This window comes from Penicillium cosmopolitanum (genome assembly GCF_028827165.1).
Source record: "Penicillium cosmopolitanum strain IBT 29677 chromosome Unknown utg000003l:1.0-3747932.0:1.0-3751027.0, whole genome shotgun sequence".
Classification (NCBI taxonomy): domain Eukaryota; kingdom Fungi; phylum Ascomycota; class Eurotiomycetes; order Eurotiales; family Aspergillaceae; genus Penicillium; species Penicillium cosmopolitanum.
In genome coordinates this window covers 1,947,760-1,970,880 of record NW_026622673.1, presented here as the reverse complement: position 1 = coordinate 1,970,880, position 23,121 = coordinate 1,947,760, and the positions used below count along the sequence as shown (strand labels likewise).

The window sequence follows — 23,121 nt, the reverse complement described above, 5'->3', positions numbered from 1 at the left end:
ATGCACTCAAGCCGGTGCCACATAAAAAAAGAGTTACTATGAGAGTATTATTTCGGAACAATAATTCGTAATCGGAAAGGGCCTTCATAGAGGCATCAGGAAAGAAGAAATACTGTTAAAATGGATGTAAAAGCAACCGATCTTTCAAATTGCTCCATTCTATATTTTCTGTTCACATTAATTGCTTTTCGTGCATTCTACCTATACCTCACAGTCCGCAGATTATCTCGATATGTGCACCACGACTCATCCATACCTAGGTACACTACATATCCATGAATGTAATCACTCATTTCGAACCCCAATTCAATCGAGCCATCTAATTAAAAATTAAGCAAAATTAAGCAAAATGAAGCCCCCCAAAAAACCAGGAAGCACATCATCAATGACAACCACCACTTCGCATCCAGATACGGAAGGCGGTGTACTGCACGATGATGTAGCCCTCTCCGCAACAAGAACGACCTCCGCCTCCACCATAGAATTCAAGTTCTCCTCCTCTCAGCTCACCCATTCAACCCTCCCAAGAAGAGAGTCCCAACACCACCAACAATGCTCTCCCGCACAGCTCCCAGAATCCTCCGCTACACAGCCCGACCGACCCGTCTTGCCGCGCTCAACGCCCCACCAACCCGATTCCTCCGCCCGAGCCAAAGCTCAAGCTCCGATAGCTCTACACCAGCTATTGCTACTACAGCCCGCTCATTCCACTCTACCGGCTCCTTCTCCAAGGGCCTCCAGCCAGACACAGAGAACCCCCAGCCACCGCATAATCAAACTCCCGTTGCCGGCGCCGCAGCGCACGTCACAGAACCCACGCCACTCTCCGCGGAAGAGTATTATGAGTACTCGGAGCACTATTTCAATGTGTTGCTCGGGGAGCTAGAGAAGGCGCAAGAGGAAGGAAGTGACGTTGAAGCTGAGTACAGTGTGAGTTCAATTTCTTCCAACGTAATCCATTCCAAACCATTCCCACTAACTAAACCAGGCCGGCGTTCTTAACGTCTCCGTCCCCGGTACTGGAACCTACGTCCTAAACAAGCAACCGCCCAACAAGCAGATCTGGCTCTCATCGCCTCTCTCCGGACCTAAGCGGTATGACTGGATCGTTGAGGGCGACCGCATGCACGAAAAGGCCGAGACGCGGGAATTCGCCAATGGGCAGTGGATCTATTTGCGGGATGGGTCTAATCTGACGGAACTGCTTAACACGGAGTTGAACATTAATTTGCCGAAAGATATTTATTCGCAGATTGTGGAGTAGATTTGTGCAGTTTGGGCATGTCCCTGCCTGCAATACACGGCGGGGAAGGAATCTTGCGACGAGGAAAGGCTGCTTTGGTAGCTGAGAAGGAGAATTGATCGATTCTGTAGTTGTGATGTGATGCGTGGGTATGATGGCACATTGTATTTTAGGTTTTGGTTGCATTTACTATTGTGAGGTATGATTCATTGGCTTGTATTTTTTGCATTCCAGGGAATTCATTTGCTTTGTATCGTAGGTATTGTGAGGTATGATTCATTGGCTTGTATTTTTTGCATTCCAGGGAATTCATTTGCTTTGTATCGTAGGTAGGCTTGGTAGTCGATAGATAACTACTAGATGGGCCTCCTTCCTGATATCCAAGTGCAACTGCTTCGTAATCGAGTGGTTCGGCTTGGGCATCTCGGGTTTAGGGTGGGACATTATGTTTACCAAGTGATCAACAGTTCCATCTTACACACAAGGGTGTCTCCAAGCGAGTCCGCGGTCTCTTGATCAGCGCGTGTGGAGCTTGTAGCTTTTGAGTTGAACTGTTTCCGACAAACTCTTATCACGACGAGAACAACTCGTGGCGCAGCGGTCTCGCGGTAGAGGGTCTCTTCCGTCTGCAAAGCCCGTGTCCGTGGGACAACCAGATTCCCAGCGCGCATGCGCCTAACCAGACATCTCATAGAATAGATTGGCGTAGGCACGCGGATCCTGCAAAATCGATGGGTATCCGCTGAGCTCGGCAGTGTATGTGTGAAAGCCGCTGCGATGCGTCGTATTCGCCCTGTGCGTGTTCCATTCAGCAAGCACTGGCACTGGCGCTGCTAAGATAAAGTCGCAGCATGTTTCATTTCGCCGGCAGTGGCGCTTGCGCTGTCGAGGTAGAGCCCCAGCATGTCTCACGTTTATTGTATCGTCGCGGGACAACCTCATGCCTGTACAGCAACAGAGCCCGAGCCAGGTCCATCATCCGGGGCAGGAAGATCGCTCTATACGTGGAGAAAAAGAATTAGTCAGGTCAAATGTTAAGCAAAGCGCGCGTTCCCCCGCTTGCCCGCCTACTTTTCCTCTAGGTCAAACATACCAAGTCAAAAATAACCTTGATCATCAAAGAGCAACTCGGGCACACAGCAATTTCTTCCCCATCACGCAAATCATCGATGGCGATCTCGAAGCGGTCTCCGCATGGGCAGGGAAAGTGGTAGATCTGCATGGCGGGGTCGAAGGTCATGTCTTCGATTTCGATCTCATCGTAGATGGAGAGGGCGTCGTCGGCCATTTTGGAAGACTCAAGGCAGACTGTCTTGTCCTGTCTTATCTTATTTGATTGTTTTGAGGAGTGAGGGTTGAGTCAGGAACCAAGCAAGAGGCAAAAAGTGAAGCAAAGTTTGGTGGCGGAAAAAGTTGCGGAGGGTCATGTGACTGCGGAGTATATAACATGCAATAGTTTACAGTTACATTATACACGTAGTCTACGGAGCACATGATAGTATATTCCAAATAATTTTCAGTCTTTTTCCGTTCCGCTCCTCTTTTGGGGAGCCTAGCCTACTAGTATAAGCATGTTGAGACTTTCGTGCCTCAGGCAGAAATTTGAATCGCCTTGCTCCGTTGCGCCCGTCAAGACTCTTCGTTCCCAAATATCATGACCTCGTCGATCAACAAGAGGGGAATGGGCATGTTCATAGTATTAGACTAGCTGTCTTTATGGCTATTGGACGTCTCTTCGGATGCATCTTTATCTGCAGATGTTCTCCACCTAGGTTATGAAGCCTGGTCCTGAAGGACTTTTCTCCTCGCCTCTTGTACACGCATCTCCCATAATTTTTGAGTTTCCTTCCATGCGAAATAACCCTCTTCCGAAGGTTCTTCCTCTAACTCAGAGATGTCTTCCACTAAGTTCGAAGACCTTTGAGTTGGACTATCTCGTAAAAGTTGCAAAATCTCCTCTTTGCCATTCTCGAGTGCCAGTAGAAATGGCGTCTTGTCTTGAAAGCCTCTGTGAGTCACACTTGCATGGTTATAAAGAAGCAGTTTCACTACCTCCTCATGCCCTCCTCGAATGGCCGCTGTCAGTGCCGTCAGGCCAAGATGACCCTTTCTCTCAACTTTGGCTCCGTGATCTAGGAGAGCCTGGACCACATTGACATGTCCCATCTCAGCTGCTATAATAAGTGGCGTGAGGCCTTTGAATGTCTTTTTGTCAACCTTCGCGCCTTTTTCAAGAAGGAATCTCACCATCTCTTCAACCCCCAATTGAGAGGCGATTGCTAGAGGGGTTTGGCCAGATCTATCTCTCGACTCGATTTCAGCGCCTCTGTCGATGAGAAGCTTCAGAATTCCCGGCATTTTATAAGAAACGGCCCATAGCAACGGGGTGCAGCTCTTCCTATCAAAAACCGGTACCTTAACTCTGATTGGCGGGTCGCGGGCAGTCTCAGAAGCCAAAAGTTGCTCAACTTCACTGTAAACAGCTACAGCATTTCGAAGGGCTTCGTTGGGCCCCGGTATAGCCCCGTGATCGAGTAGCAATTTAACCGTTTCTTCATGTCCCCCACGAACCGCGCACAAAAGTGCATTCCCGTAATCAGAATGAAGATTGATATCGGCTTTGTGATCGAGTAGTAGTTCCACCACTTTATTGTGTCCATTCTCGGCGGCAGCCATGATGGGAGTTCTCCAAGGACGCCGCGGCTCAGTAGCAGCTCCACGATTAAGGAGCAGTCTGACAATGTCTTCGTGTCCATACCGAGCGGCATATTCTAAAGCCGATTTCATTCTCCAGTCACCTTTCTCGAGGCCTACACATCGATCGAGCCCCAGCCTTACCAGCCTTCCATGCCCTTCTCGAGCAGCATGGCTGATAGCCTCGGCAATTGTCTTATTGCCAGCCCCTCGATCGATGAATAGCCTCATAGTTTCTTCATGCCCACCCGCAGCAGAACGAATCATAGCCTCAGAATCCACGATGCCCGCCTCTCTATCAAGCAATACTTTCAGTACGCCTGTATTTCCCTGGTCAGCGGCAAAATCAATGGCCTCACAGGTTAGGTTTGAAGTAAGATAAACCTTGGCTCCTCTATCGAGTAATAGCTTTGCGATTGCCTCGTTTCCGTTGAAAATGGCTATACGTAGGGGATTTATTCCGGTGTGAGGTGAACAGAACTCGATATCCGCCCCGCCTTCTATCAAACTTTCTGCAACCTCACACCAGCCATGCTCAACCGCCCAGAACAGCGGTGTTCTCCCCAACCTATTATCCTCCCGCTCTAGATAAGGGTGGCGTTTGCAGTTCAGCAGAGCTGGCATACAATTTGAAAGCCCAAAGAAAGCTGCAATGTGCAAGTTCGTCATTTCAGACACCGAGCGGAATTCACTATACATAGCAGTAGAGAAGAGTATAGCTTGTGAATACGCCGCTATCAGCTCCTTTTTCTGAAGGAGGTTCCAAGCTGGCTTTTGGGTCTCAATCAAAGCCTCTTTGGCATGGTGTCCCCAGTGTAGAGCGGCATATTCATAGAGAGTGTAAGTATTCAGTCGCTTTTTGAACAAGAGCCCCGTGGGACATGGACCGGAGTCAAAAACCTTCAAGGAGAGATATGAGATACAGGCCTTTGCTACTACAGCCTGTGATTTTGGAAAACGGTCTTTCCAGGTACGCTCCAAAAATTCTTGTGTGGTGTAATGGACCAGGCGTATAACATGGCTCTCCTGGTCAATGATAACCAACCCGCCACATACCGAAACTGAGAGTCCTATATCTGCAATGTTCTCTTTATCAAACTCTGGCAGACCTATCTCAATAGCAACGGCATGCTGGAGCTCCGATGGTGTCAAGTTTCTCTTCGCATGGATCACCCACGACAGGACTTTTTTAGCAAGGATGAAATGTTGCACTTTCTGGTGTTGGATTCTTTGTAGTGCAACTTCATATGCATGGTCAAGTAATGTTGTTTTTTGTTTGCTCGGGTCTTTGGAATGATTGGCAATTTGCTCCCATTCTGCCAATGCACGTCTTATACCCTTAGGAGTTGTTTCTGAGGCAAGAGTATCAATGTAGAGTTTTGCAAGGAGGAACCTATCGCATATCCAAGTTAGCAATTGTTATTTTTCATTCTTTCTCAATCCAGATTTCAGGGTTAACAATGCTCCTTACATTCCATCGATGACGCCTGTAATCTTGTCTTTAACCTCTTCCTCAAGAGAGATGTCATTAAACACCTTTGATTGAAAACTTTTTATTCTCATTTCAAGGTACTTCCGTACGTCTGCCTCTTCTGCACGGATTATCCGCCTGGAGGCCTTCTCGAAGAAGTCTTCAATCAGATGGTTGGATCGCGAAGTCGCAAAGATACTGCAGCTGGTTCCAGTGTGGGATTGGAGGCGAAACAGGTCTTTTAGGAAACGCCCACGATCTTCATTCGCCTGATATTCGTCCAAAGCATCCACGAGAATAATCACTCTTGAGTGCATGGCGATGGTATCATGCAATGTCGTAAGAAGATCTTCAAATGACGGACGCTTATTTCCGCTCTCGAGACGACTATAAAGCTTTTCCGTCGGCTCAAAAAATTGATTTTTCGCTAACTGCCTCAACAAACTTGCGATTAGGTTGTGTGTCGCTTGCTGCTCTTGCTGTCGAAAGTTGCAGAAAATATACGCAATGCCAACACCCGGGTCATTCTGGAAGTGACCTTGTAGATAGGAAATCACAGTTGATGTGATCATCGTCTTCCCAGCCCCAGTATACCAGGACAGAAGAGGGTATGGTTATGGTCTTCGGTTGGGGTTTTCACCCACCGTTGAAATTCATCCGTCTCTAAAAACCATGTTCCGGTTCCCTTTTGACAACGACTGACAAGATCACTCTGCTGAACAGCGTAATCAATTGGCGTGAGCCATTCCATAATTCTTTGATAATTCTGCTTTTCCTTGCTTGAATGAAGATCGGTGACAATCTCGAAGGTATTGGTTGTTGCCGTTCTAATCTCTTTGGTGTCACCTCGAATTCCGTTTACTAAATGCTTGTTGATTAGCATCTTAGCAGTTTGGTTCCATAAACTAACCACTAACCAGCAGCCAGAAGTTCTGAAATCTTCTTCTCGGCCTCAATGTGCTGTGGGGCAATTCGATTCAGAAGATCTTTTGTGTAGGCTGCCGCGACCATCGCAGCATACCCTTGCCACTCTTTGTTCTTGTGTGAGTCCGAGTAATCACATATGCCGCGAATTACAAGGCAGGGGAAGTTATTCATTAGGCCAGCTGCTTCCATTTCAAAACAAAGGACATCCTTTTCCATAGCAAGTTTATCCCGGGCGTGGGCGTCTTTCATCAAGCTATTCGAGGATGCGATGAGACCGTAGTGAATCATTGGATTGTCCTCATCCTCACTTCGCTCTTCCCGCATAATCAGAAAAGACGGGTCATCATCAACGTGATCACTTCTGTACAGCTTATCGCTAGACTGATCAGGTCGTTTATACTTCCTGATCAGTCGTCGGTTATTTACCAAGACACGATCAATTGCCTGGTCAAGCTGATGGCCTTTCCTCTCATACTTGGTTTTAAGTCCAGCAACCGCTGTGCGAAGCACAGTAGGCGGCTGGTCTAAATAACCTGTAAGTTGAAAGCTTTGGCCTTGTATAGTTTTACCGAAGTCAAACTGCAAGACGCCTCCGTATCCGTTGCCAGGAATGCTAACCACAACATCTCCGAGGCGGATATCATGTCTTTGGCTTGGTGCACCGCCACCAATGCCCACCAGTAGCCCGATGCGAATGTTCGGAAAGCTATGCAGCATCTCTTCTGCTACGCGCGCAGCCGATGCAATACCATATTCGCCCAATGGCATTGTAGCAATAGCCACATTGTGCTTACCAATTCTTCCGAGGGTGTATTCATTTTTGCTGGGGGCGGGTAATGACTCTAGCCCGTCATGCTCCTCATCCAAAAACTCCTGAGCGGCGAGGTATTCAGTAGGAAGGGCACAGATCCAGCCCACTGTATAATCTTTTGGATTTGACATGACAACTGTACAACTGTACTCATAAATGGACCTCGGGCCTGAGGAGACAATCCTCTCTGGGACTTTCTGTCTGGGTGTTGTGACAGCGAACAGCTTACTATGCTGAAATGACCAATGGCCCCCATTACCCCTCATTCAGCCGCTAATTATCACGTGGATGCATGTGTCTTTTAATGAGGCTGAATTCTGGCTGTTTCGTCAAATGAAGCGCTGGAACTAGAAAAATAAGTGGTGCATATGTAGAAGTATTTAGGACCTCGGCTGGTTGAGATAGAGCATGATATCGATTTTGCTAGAAGATTGTAGATTATTTCAGCATTTATCACTACCACCATAATTGAATAGCATTTCCCTTTTCAAGATCAATATACCAGTACTTGTCTGACGTTTCTTGGAAAATTAAACATACTACTATAAATAACTGCCAGGTGGGCAATTCTTAGTAACAACATGTCATCCATAGAGCCGTGGTGACGTCATGGATCTTTCTTGTTTTATCCTTGGCAGCACCCACCACATCGACTAGTTCAGTGCTAAGCTTTCCACTTGAACTATATTATATCATACGATCACTGCCCCGCAGTCAGTTCTTGTATTATTTAGTCTGAAAGAAGCCCCAGGATTCCATCGTTATTTACTACTCGTACATTTGATTCTCTAAACACTACTTTACACGGCATATATCATCCAGCATGTCGACGAAGAAGAATGAAGTCTCCCACAACCTCCATAAGTAAGTATATCACAGCTTAAAGCCAACTTGAAACCTTGAAACCTAACCCCAGAATCAGAATCGGCGGATGGATGCATCCAGACCACACCGCTCACCGTGAATGGCTCGGCGATATTATCAAGCACGTCGACAAAAAAGAACATACCCTGCACCCAGTCCTGGAAGAATTCAAACACCTAATCGAAACCAACACCCGAATCTACATGCTCATCGAAGGCATGCTCGAAGAAGTCCCTCATAAAAGACCATACCGACAAGACCCTACCGGCCACCCCGAGATTCGCGACTATCACCATTTCCTCCGCGTTCTCAACCACCTACTCACCACCGCACCATCATGGACCGACAAAGCTCACCGAGTCGGCTTAGTCGGGTTACCCATAAACGCACTCCTGGATTGGCCCATGGGCACACCCAGCGGTTACGCAGCATTCTTGGACCGAGAAATCAACGCAATGTTAAAGAAAGTCCTAAACGCATGGGGCGACTTCCTACGCTCACCCGCCTCCGCTGCCGTCCTAGACTCATCTTCTCTCGGATGGTTCGGCGAAACGGGATATAGTGAATTAACAGCCGCGGCAAAGATCGGCCCAATAGCCGCAGAGAATCTCGAGTTCCACCAAATGTTCAAATGTGACCCGTCAGCGCCAAATCACGGCTTCAAGTCCTGGGACGACTTCTTCACGCGAACATGGCATGATGGCATGCGTCCAGTCGCAGAACCTGGAAATGGAAGTGTCATCGCTAACGCGTGTGAATCAAAGCCATACCGGATTGCTCATAATGTCAAGGCTCGTGATCGATTCTGGATCAAGTCTCAGCCCTATTCCGTTCTTGATATGCTGGGCCATGACTCTCTTGCTGGGCAGTTCGTTGGTGGAACCATTTACCAGGCGTTCCTTAGTGCATTGAGTTATCATCGTTGGCATGCGCCTGTTTCTGGAAAGGTGGTTAAGGCTTATGTGGTTGATGGGACTTATTATTCCGAGCCTCTATTTGAGGGTGTGGGAAATCCGGCTGCTCATTCTCAGGATATTGATCTTGAAGGCCAGGTCATTTCCCAGGCGTATATTACTGCGGCTGCAACACGTGCGCTGATCTTTATTGAGGCGGATGAGCCTGCTATCGGACTTATGGCGTTCATTGGTGTGGGCATGGCGGAAGTCTCGACTTGCGATATCACTGTCGCGGAAGGTCAGCGTGTTGAGAAGGGTGACGAGATTGGTATGTTCCATTTTGGTGGGTCTACTCATTGTCTGCTTTTCCGGAAGGGCGTTGATATTTCTGGATTCCCCGAGCCTGGGAGGAAGGAAAATGTGCCGGTTTGTAGCCGGTTGGCTACGGTTGCTTAAGAAGTGGGATTGCGCAGAGACCCGGACACTGTTCAATTACGCCAGCTCTGATAGATAAGGGAAACTTGATTTTAGTCTGTAATTTTTGTATTCAAATTATGTGTCAAATATTGTCTTCAAATAAAAAAACGTCCTCCAATAGAAGAGCTGTCAAGCATGAGGTTGAACTTCAGACATTCAACACTTCATCATGCTTCAATATGCAGTCAACTCTCGTAAGCCGCACACAGTCACCAATTGGAAACACATTTTCTCCAGAAATCATTCCCCGATCCTCGCAATCTCCATCCGAACATTCTCAATCTCCTTCAACAACCCCCCATACCGCCGCGCAATCTCCGCCAATGTCCCTTCATCACCTCCACTCCCCTCCTCAACTTCAAATTCCCCAACATCCCCATACTTCTTCAACTCCTCCTTCGCCACAATCTCCCGCTCATCAAGCCGACCCCTCAATTCCCGCAAATTATCCCGATATTTTCCCAGCGCAGCAAGCGTCTCAGGGGTATAAAGCATAGCACCGATCTCAAGTTTAGTAACCCTATCGTTCAAACAAACAGATTAGCCAAATCCCTCCACAACCTCATGATAATGACACTCAAACATGAAGATGAAAAAACACAAAAATAATCCTAAAGGGGAATGGGATGGGATACATACTCAACCTTCCCCTCCACACCCCTCGCAACAATCCCCAAATGATCCGCGCGAGCCTTAATCCTCCTCGCCAACGCCCCATGCATCCCCCTCTCAAGAACAACAACCACCCGTTCCAGCAAAACAGTCTGAACAGCCAACAATTGCGCCGCCGTCGCTGCCATCGCGCGTCGGGCCGTGGGTAATTCGAATAACTGTCTCTGGCGCAGATTTGCAACCTGGTCGGCTAGTTGCGTTGATAAGGGTTTCACGGGTGCCATTGAGGTTCGGAGTCGTTTTTCTCGGGCTCGGGTGCGGGCGTGGTGCGTTGCTGATGTTGAGCGGGAGGATGGGGGTTCGTTTGAGGTTGAGGTTGAGGTTGAGGGTTCATCGTCGCTGGATAGTGAGCGGAGTTCTGATATTGAATTTGAGAGTTGGGTTGAGAGTTGGAGGGAGAGGGTTGGGATTGTGGTGTAGAAGGTGTCGAAGTCTGGGGCTAGGAGGGAGAGAGCTGTGTTGTCGGTGTTCTTGTTCTCGTTTTCGTTCTCGTCCGTAGCTGGTGCTGGTGCTGGAGCTAGTGGTTCAGGCTCGATTGCGGGGGAAGGGGTTTCGAGGTATAGCGATATTATGGCTAGATTATCGTGGCACTGCACGGAAAGGAGAGTATCAGTATCAGTATCAGTATCAGTCTCGGTGTCCCATGGGAAGATCCCAAGTCGTTTGTGCTGCCCTACTCACCTCATCGGGTATCCCGCTGTCTGAAGCAAACGCCAGTTGTTTGAGGATGCGCGCCTTGATTCGCCTCTTACTGCTCCGGATTTGACATTGTTTCAGGTCCTATTGACACGACGCGAGGGTATTCGTTAGAATTGGTGCTCTGTTCGTCGTACAGCCATACGTATATCCACGATATGTTTGTTTGTTTGGTATGGTATACCACGGCGGTGCGCGTCACCCGACTTACCTCCGCAATGACTGTGCGCGCCGGGTCGGCGCTGTGGACGCGTGTCGAGCCATCCGGATTGAGGATATTGAGTGTCAGGTTCTCATAGAGTCGTTTAAACTTGGGGTTGTGTTCGAGAATGGAAGGGTCGCAGGGGGAATCATGGTGTGGAGGGAGAATGAAGGGAGGTTCACTTCACCGCCGGGGTGAACCCGAGGACATCGACAACCGCGTTGGTTACTCCGGAGTAGTGGGAGCTACTACTTACTATGCTGCCATTGGCTAACTATAGTGTTAAGGAACGAGACAGTGTTCAAACTACAATACGCTGAGATTATTCCAGGGCAGATTTGAATTTCAAGGAGCTAAGCACCAAAAGCAGATATTCGGCATTTGCGCGTTTCTTTCATAATCATACAAGTGAAGCTAAGCTGCCTGCTTCAGTTTTGTTTCGAGAGACGAAAGAAGAAAGAGAAAAGTATGTACAAGAAGCGAGTTAGGGTGATTGGCCCTAGAGACTTCGCATTGAAGAGAGAAAGACGGCAGCAGAGAAGCAGAAAAGGGCAGGCAGCTCCAGCGATCCGGACCTTGGAAAGGGAAGTGTCGTGGTCAGGGAGAAAAAATGGTGGAGATTTGAATTGAAAGATTCGCCAGTAGAAAGGAAAGTCAAAACGCTCAAAACGCAAATAACAGCAAAAGCCGCGAAAAGGTGGGCGGGTGGGTGGAAAACCAGAAGAGGGTATTTACTCCTCTTCACTCTCCTCCGAGTCATCATCCGACTCATCCTCACTAGAGTCCATGGCCTCGACCGAGGGCATAGGGTCGGGTGAACCGCCGCCGCCACCACCGGCAAAGCGAGAAAGGTTGCTCTCCAGCATGTTGATCTGAGCTTCCTGCTCGAACTTGCTCATAGGCTTGTTTTTCTTGGGCTTCGCGGCGGAGACGTGCGGGTTTCCGGGGATCTCCTCTTCGTCGTCCACGACATTCGGGGCGTTCTTCTTAACGAACTTGAGCAGGAGAAGGAGGACGTCATTAGGAAGTTCATCGATATCCAGTTCAATCTCGGCCTCTGCAGTGTTCTGTAGAAAGGGAGAACCCATGTTAGTTAAAGTCCACAAATTAATATGGGGGTCAAAAATGGAATGCCTACCTTCAAAGACGGAACATTGCTCTGGATGATCTGGAGGGCCTGCTGCATTTTCTTGTCGGGAAGAGCACTAATGCCATTGGAGATAATCTGCTTCTCATTGTAGGATACGAAGCGCGCCTTCTCCGGCTTGGCGGGCTTGCTGGATTTCTTTTCCTTCTTAGTGGTAGCTTTCTTCGAGTCCTTCTTGACAGCCTTGGTCTTGGTGCCGGACTTCTTGCTGGTAGGGGGGGTCTTCTTTTTCTTTTGGGTAATCATTTCCACCTGACGGGACATCTCGGCGATCTTCCTCTGGAGTTCACTGAGCTGCTCATCATCCTCGTCACTTTCAGCCTCCTCTTCACTATCATCCTCGGAAGAATCGGAGTTGTGCTCGGGGTGTGGCTCGTGGCGATCCAGATATTCCTGCTTCTGTGCCCACTTGAGGTCAAAGACGGCCTCAAGGGCCTTGCCGCACTGGTAGGTGGGATCTCCAGGAAGGTTAAATCGGTAGCAGTTCTTGAACATGAGACGGACATCAGCTTCAAACTCTTTCGAGTTTTCGTACTGGCCGGTAGTCAGCTTGCTCTTGATGCTAGTCATGTCCATCGGCTTCTTGATAATGCTGTGGTAGGTCGGGATGTTGAGTGCGACAGGGTCAACGGGAGCATAGAAGGGGATTGCATTCAATGAATACTTGGGTTTCCAAAGCTCTTCCAGGGCTTCTTGGCAGAATCGCAGTTCCCACTGGTACTTCTTCTTCTTGGGCTTAGTAGCGTAGGGAAGGTCTCGCTTGGGAGGATGGATCGAACGCTTGGGGCGGCCATCCGGGTTGGTGGAATCCCGGCGAATGACGGGGAGTCCCTTCCGGTCCCAATGCGAAGGTGGTACTCTGTGGGGAGGCTGCTTTGGCAGTGGTGCTTCCAAGCGAGGTGCGAGGTTCCCGCCGAGCGGCAGAGGTCTTCTCAGTCGTCTTCTTTGTCTTCTTCTCCTCAACCTCATCGGGCTTGGGAAGGTTGGTCATCTGCTTATGGAACGTATGCTTTAACTTGTCACCCTCCTGATACACCAGGTGATCGGGTCCGTTGAAAACCAGAGAATTGTTGACCATCAGATCAAAATCGCGGAAGACCTCCTGGGTAGATGAGTACAAGTTATTCTTGAGCTTCTTCTCCATGGTGCTCAAGTCCATTGGCTCCGTGATGACGTGGGGATAGTTGGGGATGTTCAACTTCACCCAGTCGACTGCTTCACGGTAGAAACGCGAATCATGCATGCGTTTCAGGGTCGTCAGAGACTTTTGGATGAACTTTTGTTGCATCTTGCTGATTCTGGCTCCACTGGTCGCGGACGCCGGTGCGGGAGGTGCGGCAGCAGGAGTGGGGGGCACAGCCATCCTGTATTCCCTGGAGGCAGCATCTTGGCCTTCAACCCTGGTGCGCTTTGCCGCTGGTTCCTCTGCGGGGTCGGCCTCACGCTCACGAGAGAGCTTGGAAGGAGACATCGGGGCGACTGGAGCATCCTTCATTTCGTGATCGTGATCAGTTTGAATTGACGGAAGGATGGGGGTGGTGATTTCGGTGGTGGTTGGGTGATGAGGAAGTTGAGTTGAGGGAGCTGCTGCCTCAGCTGGACTGTCGATGGCCATTTTGTCCTCACTTTCGGCGGGTTTGTTGTCTGTAGCAGCTAGTGGCGCAGCGGGAATATCGGCAGAGCTGTTTGTAGAGGGTTGAGGTTCAGGTTTAGTTTCAGGTTGAGGTTGAGGTGTGTTGTCAGTAGGAGTGCTCGCAGTTACTGAGGTCGCAGGGGGTTGCGATTCAACTGGAGCAGGGGTCTCCTCAGACTTGTTGATCTCAGGTGTTGCAGGCGAGGTCACGCTCGCGATCACACTTGCGCTCACTGCTGGTGGTTCACTTGTAGCTGGCGCAGTTGGAGGTGCCGAAATGGAGAGGAGAATTAGGCACCGGTGCGGGAGACTTTGGAGGTGATGCGGCTGCACTGGTTCCGTTGGTAGTCGGAGGCGCGCTGGGAGAGTGACCATTTGTCGCAGGAACATTCTCCGTTGCGGGGGTGGGAGTAGGAGCGGGAGAATCTGTCTTCAGGCCAATCGCTGCATTCTGACCACTGAAGAGGAAAGTCAGCGCAAGTGCGCGGGGCCAAGATGGATGGGCAAGATGGGTAGATGGCTTACCTAGTGAACGCGACATCTGGGGCAGACGCTCCAGTCGGTGAAGGAGGCAGCTGAGGCTTCTCTTCCTTGACGACTGGAGCAGCCTCTGGAGGCGGAGTGGCCATATGGAGCAACGAGAGGATCAAAGTACAGGCTTTAAAAGAAGTCACGGACAGGTGAGAGATATCGGGTTGCGCGAGCTGGAAACTGGATACACTCTGCTCTCCGCGCGCAATCACGAGCTAAATTGGGAGAGTCGCGCGGGAGGAATCAAAAACACGCGATGAAATATGAGATGGAGAAAGGGTAGAGGGGACAGAGAGGGGTAGGTTGACGATAAAGATGGAGCTGGTAGAGAAATTGGGCGCAAGATCCGAAAGATAGAAAGAGTGGAGAATGCGAACGGGGGCAAAGAAATTAATACTGCCAAGAAAGGCGGTCGAGTGATCACGTGGGTGGGAGGAACAGGTAAGTCACGGGATCAAGGTCGATAAGGGATAAGAGGAGAGCCCTGGGATGCCTGAGGCTGAGATCGAGACTGAGGTGGGAAGGTGTGGCTCGGACTCGGATAAAAGCAGGGAAAGCGGAATTATCAAATAATAATTGGGGAAAGGGGGGAGGTGGGGGAAGTGACCAGTTAAAAAATAAAAAATAAAAGGGGGGGGCACGCGACGCGTCGGAAGATCTGTGTTATGTTTTAGGGGGGGAAATGGGACCAAAGGGTGACCTTGGATACGTGGGCGGTCAAGGGGGCCAGGAAAGAAAATAGGTAAAAATAGGAGGGAGCTCCAAGAAAAAGGCTCGGAGGGGATAAGAATCCTTAAGTACAAACGCACCGAGTTCCACCAGGCTCGTTCGCCCGGATTCTGCTGGGTCCGCTCATCGTTGATTGGTTGGTGGCTGGCTAGCCGCCCCCCCTGATTGGCCCGCCCTGGGTACCGTACCGTATTGCAGGGAAAAAAAATTTGCATTCAGCTGGATTGGTCTGGCGGTATGCCTAGAGTACAGTACAGAGTATACTGTTTTGATTTGTTTTTCTTTTTCTTTTCTTGCTTTTTTATTTCTTGCTTTTTAATCCTTGCTAAAGAATATATTCTTTTGTGACAGTTGACATTCTAGAAGCATCTTAATCACAACTCTGCTTTGTGGTCTTTGTTGCAATCAATGAGTCACCGAATCTGCAGGGGATGGAAATGACCATTCAACTCCTGACTCTAATTGTCCTCCTCTCTCCTCTCTCTCTCTCTTCTCCATCTGGCCCTGGTCTAGGTCTGCCCTGGTCAGCCCTTGGCTCGAGCGTCTGATCCGTCGAGTCCCAACGTCACCACACGTGATCTCCCCTTCCGGCGATCGGCTGTATACACTCTGTGCTATGGATGGATGGTGCACAGTTAATTATGGTCCATTATGGGGTTAGTATCTAGCTCTAGTAGTAATCATAATCATAATTATAATCATCATCATAAGCTACGCTCCCTATATAGTAATACAATCTCCAACAAGCGAGGTATAGATGCAGACACCATGCTAGCGCCTGTCATCCCCGAGGCCCGAGAGACGCCAAGCCTGTTGGGGAATTCTGCTGACGATTTTGGATGGCCTTTTTGCGAAAAGGTACCATCGGCATTCTTTGCAGGGGCACAGGGCCATCGAGGCCAGCTTGCCTATAGTCGAGGTCTGCCGTTCGACTCGCCTCGGCAGCGGATCTTTTCTGCCGACCCGAACAAGATATGAGTGGTTACTGACCAGCACTGGTTAATCTAACAAACTTTTCGAGTACTCGCATTCGCTTATATTATAAAGAACACGATGGAATTGATAACAAATAAAAAGACCATTATTACTAACACAGGAAATGGAGAAACCGAGAGGACCGCAAAGCCCTGGTCATGTTGGTACCCACGTCAGATCTATAAACCTTCCACTGCTCAACCTTGGAAGCTTCAAATTTACTACAAGTATGGCTCATATTTCATTTTTTGATTTGTAATTTTCAGCATTTCTCCTGCACGGTGACCTGGGGGCAGTTCTCCAATCATCATCTCCCATTTCCGACCCTTACAGATCAGGTCAAGGCCATCATCAAAAGAACCCTTGGAATAGAGGCAATCCGAGAAATTCAAAACAATAATTCGCCTTCAGCTTCCAGTGGACCATTGAGCGGATATTCTTGTGGCTGTATGTGTAGAAGAAACTTGAACTAGTAAACAACTTGAAAGCCCGCCCGGGCATTTCAATTTCCACTGTCACGGTCGTGACCGTTTCAAGAAATATATATACCACCTGGGCAGTACCATGTAAGCCTACCCGGCACTATCCTACGGAGACACCGAACCTCAAAACACTTCACACACAGGTGTGACATGTTCAGGTGGAACTGTAGATAGTGTGACCGTGAAGAATACTTATTGATGAATTACTATTCTTAATTATTTATTTCTATTTCCAACTTGAACTATTGATATTATCGAATCTCCCCGGTTCCTGCTGGTGCCACACTGTGGCTGACTGTGGCAGATAAATGTGGCTGAACCCGATTAGATAAGAGCAGACCACCGCGCTTACCACATCAAGACTAGCTCCAACCGGAACCTACTCAAACATTTTTTTCCTTTCCGCATCAGACCTCCAGAGTCCCAGAACCTCCAGCCTGTCGTCCCCCGGGCTTTGTGATTTTATCGTGGGAATCTCCTTATTAATTCGGGGACCGTCAATTACCAGTTACTTCGCCTCCACACTTATTCCTCGTCACCCGACAAAAAGTCGTGAAGGAACCCGGAAAAAAAAAGCTACCGCCAACCGCAACCGCCAAAAAAATGGGCAAGAAGACATCTCGCCCCGCGAGCAAGGTCTCGTCGGCCGCATCGCCCGCCGCGGGCCTCTCGTCAATCGGTAGCAAGTCGTCTATCCTGCGAGCTGCATTCTCTCCGTCGGAGTACCAATTGGCGCTTTTCGCATCCGTCATCCAAGGACTCGATGCGCAGCACCTTCGCATCCACGATACCAACACCGGCCGACTACAGTGCGAGCATGCGCTGAGCCCGAAGGAGACAATCACTTCGTTGGACTGGGGGTATTATGGAGGCCAGGGAAAGAGTCGCGACCAGTCCAAGAAAAAGCGCAAGCGTGGATCCGATGTCAACGGAGCCGACGGTCTGGAGCAGGGCGATATTGTCGTTGCGTTCGGTACCAACACCTCGGATATCCGCATGTTCTCCCCGTCCGAGGACAAGATTGTCGGCACCCTGACCGGCGCACATGACAAGGGTATCAAGGATTTCAAGTTCACTGCTGGAAAGCCCGCCCAGGAGGCTTGGAGTATTGGAGGTGATAACAAGCTTGTCCAATGGGATTTGCGCACAGGTCAAAGCATTAAGTATGATCTACCCCGAGGACTCGAGTCTTGTTTGACAATTCGTTTTATTACCCTTCCATTTTACTGACAGATTCTCCCATTAGGACGATTCACCTGCCCACATCTTCTATCTTCACTGCTCTCTCCCGCCCCGTCCCTTCTAACCAGCCCGTTATCTGTGCCTCCCAAACCCCCTTCTTAATAGATGTGGAAAACTCCGACGAGCCGGCCAAGTTCCCCGCAATGCGCAACCAGATCCACACCGTCATTTCTTCTTCCCAAGAGTCCGCTGGCACGGGCGCATTCCTCGCCTCCGACGGCGATCGATTCATCAACGTCTTCGATGCCGGAGCTCAGAAGCTTGTGCGCAACCTCGTGGCCGACCAGGAAGTCTCATCAGTTTCTCTGAACGCTAGCTCCGCCGCCCCCGAGAAGCAAATCCTGGCCGCCGTCACCGAAGACGGTACCATCGAACTTTTCACGAAACCCTTCTTCCAGCCCCAGAATGCGCAGTCCGGCAGCAGCGCCAAGGCTAACCGGAAACAAATGACCCAAAAGGCCAATGCCACTCTTAAGATCACCCGCTCCGACTCCTCAGATGCCTGCGTGCCAGTAGTATCGACCCTCTTCAACGGCAATGAAATTATCGTCGCCTACACCGAGGGTGGTGTCATCCCCGTTTTCGAGCGCGTGAAGGTCATCGACGAGAGCACCGACGAACTCGCATTCACAGGCGCCAAGGCCGTCGTGAAGAGCAAGTCAAGCCAGGCCGTTACCTCGGTTTCCACAAATGGCGCCAAGGGCTCTGGCGAGAGCCGCGTTGATGAGAAGCACATGGCCGTGGAGCAGGGTAACATCCTGGACGACGATATCGAGATGGGCGAATTCCGCGACGACGCGGCCTCCGTCTCTGGAAGCGAAGACTCCGACAACGAAGACGTCGTCAAGCCCACCGAGAAAAAGAACAAGTCCACCAGCAACACCACCACCGCCCCTGAATCCGACGTCGAGATGAACAACGCCGCGTCAGATGACGAAGAGGAGGAGGAAGAGGCAGGTGCCGAGCCCTCCTTCGGCGAACTCATGCGTGCAAACGCAGGACAAGAAGTTGACGTTGAGGCCGAACTCGACGACGACGTCTTGCCCGGCGCCCTGATCCCCGGCAAACCCACAGCGGCAGTGCAGCAGATCCCCACCGGCGTCTCATTGGCGACTGTCCTGACTCAATCCCTCAAGACGAACGATAACGCCATGCTTGAGTCCTGCTTCCACACTGGCGACACCTCCATTATCCGCACAACCATCCAGCGCCTCGAGTCCTCGCTCGCGGCGACTCTGCTCCAGCGTCTCGCTGAGCGTCTCTCTTCCCGCCCTGGTCGGTATGGACACCTCCTTGTCTGGGTGCAGTGGACCTGCGTCGCGCATGGCGGTGCGTTGGCTGGACAGCCTGAGCTTCTGAAGCGCATGGCTACGCTGTACAAGGTCATGGACCAGCGGTCGTCCAGTCTGCCCTCGTTGCTGCTGCTGAAGGGTAAGCTGGATATGCTGGATGCGCAGCTTGGTCTGCGACAGTCGATTCGCGGTGGAGACGAGGGGATGGATAGTGAAGATGAGGACAATGTTATTTATGTCGAGGGTCACGATGATGACGAGGATAGTGAGACCGAGGCTAAGCCTCGGACGAAGTCTCTCCGTGACCAGGCCTTTGACGAGGACGAGTCTATGATGAATGGTGTTGATGAGTCGGAGGATGATGAGGATGATGGAAGCGAAGACGACGACGACGATGAGGTCGATGATATCCTTGACGTCGAGGCGGAAGAGTCGGCTGGTTCTTCCGATGCCGAGGAGTCCCTTGAAGAGAACGAGGATGATGATGAGGACAGCGAGGGTTCGATGGTGGATTTCGTCGCTGATACCGAGGATGAGGTATCCGATGATGCTGTTGAGTCTGTGCCGCCGCCCACAAAGAAGCCCAAGACGGGTGGAAAGAAGAAGGGTGGTAAGAAATGAAGCGATTGACTTCTGGAAAGAAAGATGAAGAAGAACTTGAAGAGGGATGGAATTCCTATGTACGAATTCGGGGAAAGACGTTTTTTTCTGTTGGCTTTTGTTTGCATGTTTATGTTTACTTTACCTTTTTTTACCTTTTTTCTCCCAAAAGAATTATATACTGGCATGCATGACCTGCGTCTTGTCTGGTTTGTGGAAACTATGTCTATAGCCACACTGAATCGACTCAATTGAATGAATTTACAAGCTTGACGTGTCTGTTCTTTAGATTCGTACTCAAAAGTGTACTAGTAGTTTTGTCTTCATAAACCCATCACAGACTTCGTCTTTCAAGCTTAACTACCTAACTACCACTGGTAGGTACACATACTATATACACCCATCATCCAAATCCAAATCTAAATTCAAATCCCTCCATTCAACAAGATCAAACCTGCAACTCCACCCCCTTACAAGCCCCATCATGCAAAACAGCATGACCAGGAATACCACCCTGGCCAAGGGGAATTTGCAACGCAACAGTACTCTCCTGGGAAGGATACTTAGTAATATGACCCAGGGAGCTAACATCCGCCGTATCGAGAGCGAGAATAGCCCCATTTTTGCCGCCAGGTATGTATGCCTCTGCCGTTGAGTTGGGGAGAGTAATATGGGCTAGTCCTGAGAGGAAGACGACCCATCTGAGTAACGAGAAGAAGAAGATGCGATTAGCTACTATACTCTTTCTTTTCTGCTCTTTTCCAGAATCAATCCTCTCCCAAGGTTTCGGGCGGATTGAATGCCAGAATAAACAAATAACAAAATCATCAAACGTACAGTAGTGCGGGCGCATTATGTCTCCCTCCATCGAATTTAGCCGGGAGAACCGAGTACGAAGCATTACCGGCATTGAGACCGCCGACAGGACCTAGATTGAGGACTTCGGTTCCGGATGTTCCGGCTGTTGTGGAGGTTGTGAAGCCTGGTTCTAGGGCCCAGCATTCGATGGTTGAGCGGTTGTTGTGGGCGGATAGGACGGTGATGTTTAGGGTGCTTGCCGTTGCGAGGGTGATAGATGCTAGGAAGGGGGTCAGGGTCAAGAGGCGCATTTTGGCGGTGGCTGGTTGGAATTGATATTGTGGTTGTGATTATACGATTGAGAGTTAATGATTTGGTGGTAGGGGGGGTTGAAAAGATGAGGATGCCAGTGATGATGCCAGTGATGATGCCAAGAAGATTCTTGAAGAGGTGTGGGGGGGGGGATCGACGGTAGATGATCGATCTTGACTTGGTGATGATGGCTCGGGAAATCTTGTCTCCTGATTTAGTGGATCGGAGGGAGCTACTTGGCTGGGTATTTTGCGGAAAGGATTTGCTTTTTCAAGAGGTTGTTCCAAGGTTGGTCGTTGGGTTGGTTGAAGCTTTTCGAACTTGTACGGAATGAAGGGGGTGGTCGTGAGTTATAAAATTTCTTTTTTTCAGGTGTCAGCTTTGGAACACTTGTTTGTCTCATTATGAGAGGATTGTCCAAGCTTCAGTTCTTATAATACTTACTAGTAATGTGACTACTCAGTTCCGGCTAGTGCTCGTGTAAGCTTATTTCGAGTAATCTGATATTATAGTATACTGCCCCAGGCTACTGCTACTAACTACTAGGTCACTAGGTGTATATGCTTGCTAGAAATACCACATACCCCACTTTGTGATTGAGGCTGCAGAAACCAGCATGATCAGTCCTAATTTTGTGATTGAATTGATGTGTTATTTCGGAATTATTCGACTGCCTGCGTGTTTTAAAAGGTATATTCCATTTAAGATCCCAATGTTGAGGTGCTAGCCCCACCAAGATATGTACATCTTCCGTTCTTACTGGCTGCCCCCTCCACAAGCCGCAGGCTTGATGGTGACTTCAAGGCCGAGATTACGAGAACTGGTAGGACACCTCTATCACCTATTCGAACACCCTCTCAGTCCAATTTGGAAAAGCATGGTATGTGCGATACTAGGAGGATTTGTATTGTTACCACGCCGCTGTTTTGACTGCGTTTTTTGGCCATCACTTATAGTGCTGGTGTGGCGGTGGTGGTAGAATCCTTAAAGTATCGATGGTACTATTTTCTCCCGCTCGCCATACAAATTTGTATAGCGAGCAGGAGAAGGTTGAACCATCAAAGCATTTTTGATGTTCCACCACCTGTATGGAAAATTATTTCAGCAAAGTTGTTGTAATTTACCAAAAAGCTACCCTATCGGCGGAAAATGAAGTTATTCGCAACTCTACAGTCATATAGCGGGCGCTGTATCAGTCACAAACCACTACTATACATTGCCATTATGCTGAACCATGTAAATCTACAATCAAAAGGAAATCAACCCCTGTATACTATATTGTACTAGCACCGAGGGTCTCCAGACCTACGATCACTCACGATTGCGACCGTATACAACATGGTGTATTCCACCACTACGACGACCGCCACACAAGCTATACGTGATGGCCAAAAAGAACACCCTCAAAACGTCGATTTGGTAACAATACATATCATCCCAAGTATTACATATACCGTGCCATTCCTAATTAGGGATTGGGGGTGTCCGAATACTGGTTAGGGGTGTCCACCTACCAGTGCTCTCGATTACATACCCCTGGACCAATGCATGGATAAGCCGAGCTTGCTGATTTATCCTGAATACAAGGGAGATTTTAGATCGCCGTAAAATCTATAAAAGACGGCAAACTTACCTTGACTTATTGTATTCTTCATTTGCAGAACCTCCATTTTCACATTTGGTCTTCAACCGCTTACTTTACTACTTTTCCACTATCTTAGATTACCACCATATTGGGTGCCACTGGAGAATAGGGCGTTTTCGTGACAAATTCGATATTCACCGATCCCCAGCTCTCGAATGGGCTCAAACATCGTAGCATTACTCGCGATAGTTACCACAAAGAAGTAGGCCCAAGGCCTGGGAGGCCGTGGCGTTGAAGTGGCTACTGTAGATTTCCCTCCGCATCTGCGAAGCACATCCTTTAAAAGAAAAAGAAGTAATGAAAGTCACATTTTCATGACATTTAGGCAGATTTGAGCTCACCTGACTCTTTGACTACGGCCATCAAGGGCTCTGACACTGTTTTCCTGGTCACCAATTACTGGGAGGCCATGGACCGCGACGTGGAATATTCTCAAAGCAAGAACTTTGCTAATGTTTTTAAGACCCCTGGCGTTTCTCACCTCATACTTTCCTCGCTGCGCACTGTCACAGAGGAAAGTGAGGGACGTCTCACTCATGTTCCCCACTTCGATAGCAAGGCCCGAGTGGAGCAGTATATTCGTGACTTAGGCATTGATTGCAGCTATATCCTTCCTGGGTACTTACTACGTGAGCAATTTCACAAAGTTTTTCAGACGGGCCGAGGACGGCTCTTTCCAATTCTTTTTTCCTGTCGGAAAACAGGCTAAGCTTTCTCTCTTTGATGCCGCCCAGTATACGGGCCACATGGCCCAATTTTTCGTGCTTTCAAACAAAGACTGA

At 49.3% G+C, this 23,121-nt stretch overlaps 9 protein-coding genes across 9 annotated transcripts; 4 read left to right on the top strand and 5 right to left on the bottom strand.

Annotated features, from left to right (window-relative positions):
- Positions 1-552: 552 nt before the first annotated feature.
- On the top strand, positions 553-1,264 carry N7509_000785 (frataxin family protein; the record flags this gene model as incomplete). The annotated part of the gene is made up of 2 exons (XM_056625422.1): positions 553-930; positions 989-1,264. The coding sequence occupies 2 exons, from the start codon at positions 553-555 to the stop codon at positions 1,262-1,264; spliced, it is 654 nt and encodes a 217-aa protein (XP_056494004.1).
- A 917-nt stretch (positions 1,265-2,181) lies between these two features.
- Positions 2,182-2,531, bottom strand: dph3 (CSL family zinc fnger-containing protein; the record flags this gene model as incomplete). The annotated part of the gene is made up of 2 exons (XM_056625421.1): positions 2,182-2,241; positions 2,337-2,531. 2 exons carry the CDS (start codon positions 2,529-2,531, stop codon positions 2,182-2,184), a joined length of 255 nt encoding a protein of 84 aa, XP_056494003.1.
- A 485-nt stretch (positions 2,532-3,016) lies between these two features.
- N7509_000783 (ankyrin repeat domain-containing protein) lies at positions 3,017-6,291 on the bottom strand (the record flags this gene model as incomplete). The annotated part of the gene is made up of 3 exons (XM_056625420.1): positions 3,017-5,330; positions 5,409-5,946; positions 6,003-6,291. The coding sequence occupies 3 exons, from the start codon at positions 6,289-6,291 to the stop codon at positions 3,017-3,019; spliced, it is 3,141 nt and encodes a 1,046-aa protein (XP_056494002.1).
- A 1,678-nt stretch (positions 6,292-7,969) lies between these two features.
- On the top strand, positions 7,970-9,362 carry N7509_000782 (uncharacterized protein; the record flags this gene model as incomplete). Its single annotated transcript, XM_056625419.1, has 2 exons — positions 7,970-8,010; positions 8,063-9,362. 2 exons carry the CDS (start codon positions 7,970-7,972, stop codon positions 9,360-9,362), a joined length of 1,341 nt encoding a protein of 446 aa, XP_056494001.1.
- A 261-nt stretch (positions 9,363-9,623) lies between these two features.
- N7509_000781 (uncharacterized protein) lies at positions 9,624-11,220 on the bottom strand (the record flags this gene model as incomplete). Its single annotated transcript, XM_056625418.1, has 5 exons — positions 9,624-9,903; positions 10,023-10,645; positions 10,737-10,835; positions 10,963-11,134; positions 11,210-11,220. 5 exons carry the CDS (start codon positions 11,218-11,220, stop codon positions 9,624-9,626), a joined length of 1,185 nt encoding a protein of 394 aa, XP_056494000.1.
- A 464-nt stretch (positions 11,221-11,684) lies between these two features.
- On the bottom strand, positions 11,685-14,362 carry N7509_000780 (putative transcription regulator BDF1; the record flags this gene model as incomplete). Its single annotated transcript, XM_056625417.1, has 5 exons — positions 11,685-12,020; positions 12,092-12,855; positions 12,923-13,980; positions 14,045-14,191; positions 14,259-14,362. 5 exons carry the CDS (start codon positions 14,360-14,362, stop codon positions 11,685-11,687), a joined length of 2,409 nt encoding a protein of 802 aa, XP_056493999.1.
- Positions 14,363-17,053: 2,691 nt separating this feature from the next.
- N7509_000779 (WD40 repeat and Utp12 domain-containing protein) lies at positions 17,054-19,605 on the top strand (the record flags this gene model as incomplete). The annotated part of the gene is made up of 2 exons (XM_056625416.1): positions 17,054-17,613; positions 17,697-19,605. 2 exons carry the CDS (start codon positions 17,054-17,056, stop codon positions 19,603-19,605), a joined length of 2,469 nt encoding a protein of 822 aa, XP_056493998.1.
- Positions 19,606-20,032: 427 nt separating this feature from the next.
- N7509_000778 (uncharacterized protein) lies at positions 20,033-20,693 on the bottom strand (the record flags this gene model as incomplete). Its single annotated transcript, XM_056625415.1, has 2 exons — positions 20,033-20,285; positions 20,422-20,693. The coding sequence occupies 2 exons, from the start codon at positions 20,691-20,693 to the stop codon at positions 20,033-20,035; spliced, it is 525 nt and encodes a 174-aa protein (XP_056493997.1).
- A 2,055-nt stretch (positions 20,694-22,748) lies between these two features.
- N7509_000777 (uncharacterized protein) lies at positions 22,749-23,121 on the top strand (the record flags this gene model as incomplete). The annotated part of the gene is made up of 2 exons (XM_056625414.1): positions 22,749-22,957; positions 22,995-23,121. The coding sequence occupies 2 exons, from the start codon at positions 22,749-22,751 to the stop codon at positions 23,119-23,121; spliced, it is 336 nt and encodes a 111-aa protein (XP_056493996.1).